General features: G+C 41.8%; 2 protein-coding genes across 2 annotated transcripts; both read left to right on the top strand.

Annotated features, from left to right (window-relative positions):
- Positions 1-6,991: 6,991 nt before the first annotated feature.
- Positions 6,992-8,313, top strand: MELLADRAFT_111545 (uncharacterized protein; the record flags this gene model as incomplete). The annotated part of the gene is made up of 5 exons (XM_007415838.1): positions 6,992-7,058; positions 7,266-7,309; positions 7,569-7,659; positions 7,880-7,961; positions 8,226-8,313. The coding sequence occupies 5 exons, from the start codon at positions 6,992-6,994 to the stop codon at positions 8,311-8,313; spliced, it is 372 nt and encodes a 123-aa protein (XP_007415900.1).
- Positions 8,314-9,528: 1,215 nt separating this feature from the next.
- Positions 9,529-10,257, top strand: MELLADRAFT_67548 (uncharacterized protein; the record flags this gene model as incomplete). Its single annotated transcript, XM_007415839.1, has 5 exons — positions 9,529-9,664; positions 9,758-9,802; positions 9,882-9,983; positions 10,076-10,153; positions 10,232-10,257. The coding sequence occupies 5 exons, from the start codon at positions 9,529-9,531 to the stop codon at positions 10,255-10,257; spliced, it is 387 nt and encodes a 128-aa protein (XP_007415901.1).
- Between the last annotated feature and the right edge of the window lie 1,949 nt (positions 10,258-12,206).

The raw sequence follows: 12,206 nt of genomic DNA, 5'->3' as shown, positions 1-12,206 counted from the left end.
AAAAGAAGGGGAAAAATGGAACTTTGTGTGTGATTATATACTCTGCTGCAATATTACACATGTTTGACTTTCAAAAGGTAACCCATTGAACGATATTCGATCGCTGGCTTCGGTCAATAGGTCTTTCTATCAAATATGCACACCTTATCTTTTCGAGGTATTTTACTTCTCTCGTTATCATCGTCTTCTCACGATTCAGTACAATGTAATGATTTCGATCTCCATTACAGGGTTTAAATTTCAAAGGGCTTGCAGTGGATAGATTAACATCTACACTTGAAGAAACTATTAAAAAACATTCGGACCATGTTCGAAAAATCCAGTGGAGAGTCTCAGACTCTAAATCCGCTTCAGAGGAGCGAGAAGAACTGTTGCGCTCAAATAAAACTCGTTACGATCGATCCTGGAAGTCACAGTGGGGTCCTAAGGCACGATCGGGACTTTTACTTAAAATCTTAAAATCTTGTCCAAATCTTGTCAATCTCGATGTAGATCTCGATCCAAGACCTTCGATGCCTGCCAAAACTCCGGAAGTAATGCGCGCAAGAAACTTTCAAGACTCTTCAAGATCATCATCTTACGATCAAATGCCAAACATCTTTATCAAACCCATCTCTCAACTTACCTCACTCACTCATCTTTCACTAACATGTCCAAACACACGACCATCTTACACAGAATCCTTTCTTGTAGACATTCTGTCAAACCTTCATCAACTCCAAAGTTTTGGTTGTTCAAGGATTGCTGCTGATCGTCTGGGCACCGAGAAAGCTCCTCAATCACCACTTGGAATACGGCTCGCTTCGCTTACTCACCTCGTTGAATTACATTTGGACCAAGCTGCATGTTTGGATGCCAGGTGGAATCAATATAAATGGAAAAGTTCATTGAAGGCTTTATCATTGATACATTGTTATTCAGGCTGAAAATCTTATAGGATCTCTTCAACTTTTTTCAAATCATCTACTTTTCCTCCTTCAGAGTATAATTAATGCGCGCGATCAGATTGATTTTGATTTGATTCAAATGGATCAATATTTAATTTCTTGACTGCAGATGGATTCACTTGTAGATGAAGTAAACCAGTGACTTGATTCTTCCATGACTTCAAACAAGAAAGGTTTACAAACACATGAGAATCAGCATTTGAAATGATGATGACATTTTTCCAAGGAAATTCATGCTCACTTACTAATGGATATATCTTGACTGCATTTCTCCGTGGTTGTGATTTATCTTTAATCAATTCTTTACCTTCTCATTGAATTTCAAGTCCAGTAGATTTGGCTTTAGCCTTTGACATCCCCCCATACTAAATAAAAAAAGCAAACTCAAGATCTTAGTTGTTGATTCAAATAAAACATTTTGAAGAGATGAAAGAGATTTAAACTTACAGATTTGTATGTGAATCAAATTTGATAAGTTGGTCAGTCAAGAGTGGAAGTTAATGTGAGAGAGAACAGCTATCGATTATGGATTCATGATCACTCGATGTGCGGATTGGGTGTTGAAATTGTAAGCACCGAATCGGAGGGAGGGTGTGTGACTCTCAGGAATTGGGGACGGGTTTGGGGTTTAAAACTCAAATCACATGATTTATGCTTGTAATTGATGTACTGTATGCTTATGCTTGAAAACTTCAATGACATCATCCATGCTTTCTCTTCATCCCTCTCGATCTCAGTTGGTCTATTCCTCCTGAGGCTCCTACTTTGTTAATAATATCTTACATACAGCTGTTAAAAGAACTAACGGTAGAAAATGATGCAAATGTGTTGCACCCGGATTTAAATCTCCACAGGTAAAAACCCGATGAAACTCTTTTTTTGCTCCCAAAAACGTGTGAGAGCTGTCAGAGGCTGTCGATTCTCTGTTACTGTCCATATGTCGAAACTGCGAATCTCATCATCTGACGGAATAACCGCAGTGTTGTGTATGTACATACTGTTTTGACTCCCCACGAAGTTCCAGTTCTTTCACCGCCCATCTCTTTTCCTTTCTCTCAGTTCCATTTTCCAATTTTTTGTTATCCACCGTCACTTTCTCACTCTAACTTCGCCTTTTGAGCCACTTCCTGGAACCACTTTGGCCGTGGTGAGCCAATTTTGACTAATGTGCTAATGGGCCTGACACTCATCTTCCTCTTTTTTTCTATCAGATGCCCAAAAACGTATTCAGCGCGGATGTCAAGGTTGTCGTAGTCAGAATGGTCCTTCGAGGAATGCGGTTTCATGACATCATCACTACCCTGGGCATGGGTCTCTCCCTGACCTCAGTTCGCCGCTGGTTTTCTCTGTATCAGCGGACTCGAGCTGTGGTAACCAACCCAGTGGACCACATGGCTCAAGGTGCTCCTGCGAGTTTGGGACAAGCTGAAAAGAATTTCATACTCGACTCCCTTCGTCTCGACCCAACTCTTTACCTAGACGAGTTACAAACCAAGCTGTTTGATACTTTTGGCCTACGAGTGACCACTATGACGCTATCGAATGAGCTACGTAATTGGCTTCGCTGGACACGAAAAAAATCCAGGACGGTACACCCAAACCGATCAGATGAGGCTCGAGGTGCTTACATAGAGCGCATTCACGACATCGACCCCAGGTGCCTAGTGTTTACAGGTACTTTTGGTTCTACGCATGCCCAGTTCATATTTGTATCTGAAACACTGATCATCTGTTTTCACATTCAAACAGATGAGAGTGCCATCAGCAAACGTCGACTATATCGTGACTATGCACGAGCTCCTGTTGGTCAAAGAACCTCTCGACTGCAAAGGCCAACAGCGGCCGTTCGTTTTTCAGTACTCCCTGCGATATCGATGGATGGGGTCCTCGCATGTAAAGTTCAGACAGGTGGTTATTCCCGCATTGATTTTGAATCTTTCTTGGAGGAAGATCTAGTTAGTTATTTCAGAACTCCCTGTCTCGCTTTTTTCTTTTTTTTTGGGATCTCATGAGTCACTTCTTTTCCAGTTGCCTGCAATGAACCCATGGCCGGCCCGGAACTCCGTATTGGTCTTGGATAATGCGCCAATACATCATGGAGGCCGTGTTGCTGAGCTATGCGCACACCGAGGGGTTCGTCTGCTATATCTTCCGCCTTATAGCCCCGATTTCAATCCGATTAAAAAAGGCTTTTCAATCCTCAAAGCCCGATTGCGAAGAAGCCAAATTCTCCAAACCGCTTTGAATTTGGCAGAGGAGAAGGCGGGTATTTTCATTTCAACAATGAATGTTTTCTCTGAAACGCTTTGTACTGCCCTTTTTCGCGGGTGTGGTTATTTGTAAACCATTCATTTTGGTGTCTCTCGCCCAAGCCAGATTGGGGGAGTCTCTGTGTGGTTTTGTCCCTCATGTTTTCAAATTGTTCTTCGCAATAAACATATTGATTTTTTGATCACTTGATTTAACATCGTGAAACATAAAAGTGAACTTTTGTGAGATGAGAGAGACCATGAATCGGTTTGTAGCCACATGAGCTACAAACCGAATTGTAGCTTGTACCAAAAATTCAAAGAACTACGAGGTTCTTCAGGTTACACGTAGAAGACAAATAGGACAAAAGTTCTGATTGAAGCGGAACTTTGGCTTTGTCATTATATTGAGAAGTTAAAGATTTCCAAAAGTGATTCAGATCGTTCATGTCTGAAAGAAGAATGTAACCTAAAAAACACGAAGATCTTCGAAGATATTCATTGATGATCTTCTCGGTCACACGGAGCAGACCAATCAAGTGTGAAGGTTCGAATGAAGATCAGCTCTTTGGTATTCATCATGAAATTACTCGGATTCATAGAGGTTATAATCCGAGTAGTTTCATGATGATTGGCAAGGCTCTGAGGGTCAAAAGGATGGACAGATAACATAACTTTGCTTTTCACGGACATCGCCAACAATATTTGGGGAGAGGACTATCACAAAACTCGCACACAAGAAAGATTCAAGACAAAATATCGGTGAGGTCCTATGAGAGACAGTCGATTTCGGAAAGAGACACAAAAAGGGATTGAAATAGAAGATTGGAGTACCACTCAAGCGATTTATATCGCCTATATTTGTAAAGCCTGCTTACATCAAGTTTATTTTTGGAACCATTCATACCGATTCAGGGAAGTAAGGAACAAGGTAAAAGAAAACATCTACTACAAATGCATATGTATGACTTTATATTAGTCACTCGCATTGTGTTGAAGGGAAGCTCGGATTCATTCTGTGAGAAAAAGTTTGTTTAGTGGTCCCGCTAGAAGAGCTCGGGGCTGGAAAGATGGGCCACGTGCCATGACTGACCACGTGAGCGCATTTGGCGAGCTTGGGCCCCCGCAAGGAGGCGGCCAGTGATGGCTTGGGCAATACCGCGGCTGATTAAAGAAGACTCGGTCATTTGGGCTGAGGGAATCAGGTCGGTCCAACTCTCAACGTGCATTTTAGCCAAAGTCAATCGGGTGTTGATGTCCTCCGGTGGAATACCACAGGACATCAAGAAGGTTTCCAACATTGCCTCAGGAGCCATCACCTCAATGCCGTCCGAGGTTGCATCTGAGAGGACGGTCGAGCTGTCTTCTGAGTCGGAAACCCATACGATGTTGGGTTTAGATTGACCTGGGATTGGCAAGAAGAAAGCATGTCGTGCAAAAAATCAAGGTCAGTGATACAATCACCAGGTCACATGCAAATTGAACAATTGGCCTGACCTTGTTCGGTTTTGACCTTCTTGGTAGGATTCTCGGCCTCAGCGGTGGATCCATTCACCGGAGCCGAAGAACCTCCAACAGGAGCAGGAACGGTGGGGACATGATCAAAGAAGGAGCGTTTACTACCTACTTGCCCTTGTACAGCCCAAGCGGGCAGGCGAGCTTCAGCGCGGTCACGAGCGCTCATGGACTTGTGAAACACTCGTCCCTTGATCATCTCGCGAATATAATCAGGCGTGTAGGGCGCAATGGCTCGAGTGGTCATTCCGTTGGCCTGGAAGTCAAGTAAAGTGATGCAATACCAACAGTCTTCAGCATAGCCTTGGCAGAATGGAGTCTAGATTGGTCACTTACCTCCTCTTGAGCCCAAATGTAAGCGCATCTCAAAGTGAAACGATATTGAAACATTGGATCCCAAGGCGCGACCAAAACTGCACCATCCCCTCCAGAAGATGATTCTTCCGCATGCTGATGAAAGATGGCAGCAGTCGCCTCGTGTAAAGCAACCATACGCTCAGAAGCCTGGTTGATAATCACCCAAAGATCGTTAGCCGCAAAACGATGAGATCCAAGAGAGAGATTGTTAGAAATGGGAATTAATGTGACAAACCTCTGCGCGCGCATTTGCCGCGTCCAAATCTTGACTAGCAGGTTGAGTACCACCAGCTGAAGCGATGACCTTTTTGGCCTGAGAGGCCTGTGAAGCATAGAACAAGAGATATCAGTCAAACTGATAGGTAGGAAATGCAATTCGGAATGACTTACTAGCGCGAGTTTCTTGGCCTTAACGGCCTCATTTTCAGTGAAGATCATAATAGTACCTTCCTTTTTCTTTGATTTGTTCAAGTTGTCAACATACGATTGCCAGGTCTGGATATCTTTGATGACCACCTTGGACCGACCAGTCACACCTTTCCATATACAGAGAGGAGCTAGATCACTCTCCAGGATCAGGTGTTTCATACCATCCGAATATTAATCACAAACATCGGCACACATCTTCTTGAAATCATTGAATGATTTCCCGTAAAGACAGCTCTTCATTTCGATTACATTACCATCGTTGAAGATTTTCGAGTCGACTACATTGACCTTGGGAGTAGCTGTCTTACGAGTGGTGGTGACGCGAGTGTTGCTGGGCGGGGTGATTGTGTCAGCCTCATCATTGGAGTGGATCTTGAAATACACTCCAATGGTGAATTCGTGAGACTTGTCGAAACGAAGGCAAGAATCCGAACCAAGTCGAAATAGCGGCTCTTTATGAAAACGTGCGGGAGCATCATCTCCCTCGTAAATGGTTGATATAGGCTCAAACACTGAGAACAAATCAGTTATCGGAGATGGGCATGGTAGATGAAGAGGAGTGTGAGGATTATCTTACATGCGTTCATATGGCCAGTCACTGACTCCTGTGAGTTGGTGACGTTGAGGTTACTTAATCCAGACATTTCTGAAGTAACACAAAATGAAGAGAAATGAGGTTACTGCTGAACAAGGAAAAAGCGAAGCAGAGGGATGACTGACTATTGCTATATTGATGACTAAATCGAACAAGCTGCATACAAAATAAGCGAGCGAAAAGGTAAGGAATTGGCTTATAACCCAAAGAAACAAGAGAGATATATTGGGATAATATAACTGACTATAGACGAGTTGAACTTGAGTGGAAATTGATTTGGAAAAGATGATATTTAGCAAGTGAACCGAAAGACAGGCTTGACTAGTGGATTGCTTGAGGTGGGAGGTTGGTAAGTTCATCAGTCTGTTCTTATAGCAACCAAAGACCAAAGAGATGACGAATTTTTGAGCTTACTTGGAAATCTGCTACGAGAGACTGGAAAATCTACAACAATCGAATGGCAAAATCCGCAGAAACGAAGGGCAAAACGCCAGAGTTTGTCAGAAGAACACAAACGTGAGTCGGTTGTGATCAAACAGGCCAAGAAGCTCCGAAACGAGCTTGAAGTCTCAATGTCGATTAAGATAGAGTTGTTGGTTTTCGAGATAGATTGATATCTTGAACTCAGGTCAGGTGGTCTTGATGGCAAAATTCGAGATTGAAAAAGCCTTGGGAGTCTTAGGAGCCAATGAAAAACACGACGAGCGTCTTGATTCCTGGCAGATTGGTTTGAAAAGTTGGGATGAATCAGGCGCAACCTCAAGAACGTGGTCGAAGTCTCCAATTTGAACAAGATAAAGTTGATGGATTTCGAGATAGATTGTGATCCAGAAGTGAGGTGAGGTGGCCTTGAAGGAAAATGTCCAGATTCGAACAGCGTTTGGAGATTTGGGAGCCAAATGAAAGTCGTATTCGAGGGTGACAAGGGTCCAGCTGGATTCCTTGGAGATTGGGTTGAAAAGTGTCGTGCGTAAGGGGCGGATAGCGATTACAATTTGGGATATGAGAATCCAATGAAGGCTGATATTGAGAGAGTTGAAACCGAAAGTTGGTAATAAGGTTGAGCGATTTGAAAGATGATGTGAAAAGAGATCAAACAATTGAACGACTCAGATCCATGACGGACTGGTCCCTAAAGCGAGGTGGTGTGAAATGGACATGCGTGCTATGTAGGTGGAGGTCGTGATGTCGTGGGGCATGGAATCAAAGGAGAGGATGTTCGGCCAGGTTCAGCCCAAGGCTGTCAAACGCCATTGAGAAAATACGGTTGAAAATGAGTTTTGGACTTTGGAATTAAATCCCGTTGTAACACATTTACATGTGTTTCTACCGTTATTTCTTTTAACAGCTGTATCTCTCAATCCGTATTGTGCTCAGTATCTTCTTCCTCTTTACTTGGTTGTTTTAAATTTGTATGGTACTTCATCTTATTGTTCTCTTCTCTTTTCACTGCTCCTGCTAATATTTTGTTTCTAGGCTTCAAGTCGGTTTTCCAAATCTAATGTCTACTTCCAACTGTTGGTCGGTCACTCAATTACTTTATCGCTAGTGTCTTCCAAACGTTTCCGTGAGTCTTTTCTTCATTTACTAGTCTCATCCAGATCAATCAATCAATCCTCAAGCAACTCTTTACTTTGTTATCCTATCTTTTATTGGTCAGTTCATCATTTCCTATTCTTATCTCTCGTCCTATCTTAAACTAACAACAATACTCTTTTCTCTTCACTTGTTTTGGCTCGATCGATCATCTTCTTACTTCTTTTCTCATCATCAACTTCTTACTTTAGTTTTCACCTCGTTTGATCAATTCAGAAGGCTTTTAACCATTCCTCCTCTATTATCTCAGCAAGTTCTTCTTTTGATCTACTAGTAAGTTTTAAATGTCCTTCTTTCTTTCTTTCAATCTCATAACTTTAACTAATCTGTATTATCTTTTCTTGATCTTCTTTATTTCTTTTCTGCATCCACTTTTCTTTTAGATTGATCGCTATATAAGTTGATCCCCCTTCCTTTCTCTCTACTCTCTTCTCCTATTTCTCATTCTCCTTCCTACTACACCTATGAACCCTTTTGTTAAATCTAAACTCCCTTCTTATTAATTTTTTTTTTGATTTTTTGTGATTTTCATTATAGCTTCTCTCTATTAATTTGTAAACTAAAAATCCCTATGCCTCTTTATTTTATTCTCAATAATGTACCTTTGAGATTGAAATCAAATTGAAAGAAAATAAAAAAACTTGTCATTAACTAAAGATAAAGATGGCTTCACTCGGGAGAAAAAAGTGAGATGGTTGAGGTATAAATATCTCACCACAACAGGTGAGCCATTGGACCAGACTGCTTGCCTGTTCATGCGGTGAAATGATTTATATGGTCACGGTGTAAGCCTCTTTGGACCAGAAGACTTGTATGGTCATGGTATGAGACTTTATGAGTCTTCTCGCCTCATCATGGTATGAGACTTCTTGCACCATGACCATATGAGTCTTCTCACCTGATGAACAGGTGAGCAGTCTCATCCAATGGCTCACCTGTCCATTATATGAGGATTCTCACCTGACGAACAAGTGAGAATCTTCATATAATGGATGGGTGAGTCATCACCTTGTGGACACATGATCACATCAGGTGTTGGCCACCCTGAGTTTCACCTGAAATCAAATCAGTGTGGCCTCAGGTGGAGAGCCCGGGATTTTTTGGCAGAGGACCATTTCACCTGATGCTCACCTGCCAGCCGCCCTGTGGTGTAGTGGGAGAATCCTGTTAACTTTAACTTCCATCACCAGGTTCTTATATGTGTTGATCTTGTTTAGGTACTAACATGTGTCCTACCATGTTTCCATGTTTCTTTCTTTTACTAACTTTCTTGTTTACTTGCTCAGACTTCACTATCTGTTTTTTTGTGCAATAAAAATGAAATCTCAAGGGATGTGTAATAGGCATATTATATGCTGGTACCGGAGGTCTGTATCATCAAAGTCTCAGAAAATTCTTCTCAGACAACTTATCAAAATTCCCCCCCCGCCCGAGTATAGTCGAGAATCGAGATAGATCCGGTGCTCCCTCCGAAGACGCCTTCGACCAACCTGAACTCTTTCCGGAAAGTCCGGAATGCTTTATCCATCAGCCTCCATCAGCCCGATTGGATTGCACCCGAATTCTCTCTTGATTTTTCAATGCAATGGACGAATGGTCTCTACTGCGATTGAATGGCAAACGGTGACCTTCGCCCACCCTCCAGAAGCAACACGAGGGGACACGTTCAAGGGTAACGCAGTTAGGCCCGTTGACAAGCATCTTTTTTCGTACATGTACTGCACCACATGATTTATAGATGATTCAGTTTTCAAAAGGCTCTATAATCCATTCCCACCACAAGCTTTACATCCCAGACATCTGCGCATCATCATCTCTCGAGCACATTCCCAGCGCGAAAATGAATTTCTTCAATAACCACTATGTTATGATTATCTTTGTTGTTTTGAGCCTTGTAAATCAAAGCAAACAGGCTGACCCTGTGGATGTGGTCTGCATATCCGACTTTTCATTCACCACAGAGACCGATAGGACAAGTCAGTGCAGCTTTTCTGGCGGGGATCACGAATCCGTCACATTGATTTTGATATATTGTGTGCTGACGTACATGTCTTGAACTGGTCCATTAGCTTGCGATGGCTACATTTTCCATAACAATCAATGCCACCCGGAAAGTAAGTCATCTTTGGTTACATAGTGTTCTCGATCTGTAATCAGCAATGGGCACTACTGACGTTCGGTGAATCACATTAGCGCCAGGTCAACCTACTGAGGGCACCGATTGTAAAGATCTCAGCAACTCACCCGTCCAAGGCGTCAAGTGCGTCTGGTATACAATTCAGGGGAATCAGTATGGTGAGTAAACAAATTTTTGCAGATGTTGGATTTTGGATGGACGGATGCTGATGTCTCAACACTTGATATCTATGTGACTTTGTATGATCCAGAGTGTAAAGACTTCGACTCCACAGACAACACAGACATTAAAAAAACATACTTTTGTAACGGTTTGAAGAGCCCTGAACGTGAGTCAGCTTCAAATATCTCTCAACCATTGTATGATGTCCTAAACAATTATCATCGTCCAAATCGTAATCTTATAGGTTGTTCTGGTGTCCCGTTGCCCTGAGGATGATACGTTAAAATTCAAAAAAATGTACACACGACTGATCATATCTGAAACGATGGGGTAAGAACGATTCAATCTAACGACAAGACTATCACAAAACGATACAAGTAAACTCTGTCAAAGTCGCGCTACTTCAACCTTTCTCTTCATTCACTTGCTTAGTCATTGAGGGCTATCAGGCAAGAATCATGAACTAAACTTTGAGTTTGATGTTATAAGACTAGCTTGTTCTGTTGCATTCTTGTGTCTCTCTTCTATTCCCTTTCAGTTTTGTTCTCAGTCTGAAAAATCAAAAATGAAATCAAGTTGGTAACAAGATCAATTGATCAAGAGGGAGATCTCTGATGTGAAGTTATCGTGGCTTTTGTAAGATGATCAGAACTTGGAAATGGTACAGTGGTCAAAAAAGTGGATGTATTGAGATTAGGTACTCTGTTTAGTTTTGCATCAGAAGAAAACCCTATTTACTGATTTGATTTGAGATGATCTACTAATTAGTCAAAGGTCAATGCATGGTAGAATGACAGTCATATAAGAAGATTACTGAATGGGGAATAAATGTGATTGGCAAGAGGTACTCCTATCTCCCATGAAAGCAAATGACAATGCCATCTCTTTATCATGATTTATTGGTATGAAGAGGTCCAGTCCACCCAATCCACCCAACCTCAATTCAAAGCAAGGTTAAATGTCCCCAAAAATGCTGATAGAGAGATCAAAAGAGTAACAGTGATGATTGAGACCAAGAACAAGGCTAGATCAAGATAAGTTAAAGGAATAACATGTGGATGATAAGTGAGTCCAATAAGAGTTATATATCTAGCGGTGTTGGTGCAATATGTCACCAAATAGAGACCTCATAAGGCAGCCAAGCAGGCCATCAAATGGAACCCCTCAATGCTGAGACAAATTAGCTGAAAGTTGAAATCGCTTCAATCTCCACCGCGCTTTCACACACTCACATTCAAGGGAACCTGTCATCTATGCCAGTTGAAATTGGAGAAATGATCCTGAACAACATTCCAAACAAAAATGATGATGATCTTGACCTTTGAGGTATTCAAAAGTTTCAAAATCCAAGCTGCAGTCAGTAAATATGCCTGAAAATTCCTCTACCCATGTTCATCCACAACCAATTGCACAAAAATTATATTTTCTGCTTTTGCGTCCAATATCATGTCTATGTATGATCATATACTTTGCTTACACTACTACTGCACTTGTCTGTAATTTCAAAGGTCTCCCCTTGAAAGAGATTCAATAACCTGCCTCTGCCAATTGTCCATTCTATCAGTTGTTCTCTCCTTATCTTTTCCAGGTAATTTGTTTCCATTATTGTCATCCTATTGTATCCTTGATCTGAATTCCAGCCCTGAGATTTCCACAGTTTTACAGTCCATAGATTGTGGTTCACACTTGACAAAATCATCAGAGGACATTCAGTTCATGTCAAAAACATTTGGTGGAGAGTCACAGACCATCTAGATGACCATAGAGAATGGTTGGATATGGGGGAAAGTAGTCAAGATCCATCTCGGAGTTCACAGTGGGATCTCAAGTCACAATCTGAAATCTTACTCAGAATCCTACAATCTTGTCCTTATATCACCAATCTTGACATAGATCTTGATATAAGACCTTCCATACCTACTGAAAATTCTAAAACATCAGACTCAAAAAATATTCAACACTCTTCAAGCTTGGGAGGCAATCCAATTCAGCTGGTGGGCGCGAACTCTGGAAAAAGGTAGCGCCCAGGAGCGCCCATACAGGCTCCCGGCGCTACTTTTTTGGCAGGAGGCGCGAGAGGCGCGAGAGGCGCGAGAAAATTAAAAAAATTAAATAAGATGGCTAAAAAGCAGTTTCTATTATGATTCTAATCGGATGGGTTTTCTTTGAACTAAATAACAAGGTCATCTGCGCTCCAATCTTCATCATCAATATCTTCA

Source organism: Melampsora larici-populina, assembly GCF_000204055.1.
Source record: "Melampsora larici-populina 98AG31 unplaced genomic scaffold MELLAscaffold_54, whole genome shotgun sequence".
In the NCBI taxonomy this organism is placed as follows: domain Eukaryota; kingdom Fungi; phylum Basidiomycota; class Pucciniomycetes; order Pucciniales; family Melampsoraceae; genus Melampsora; species Melampsora laricis-populina.
This window is presented reverse-complemented; position numbering and strand designations above follow the sequence as displayed.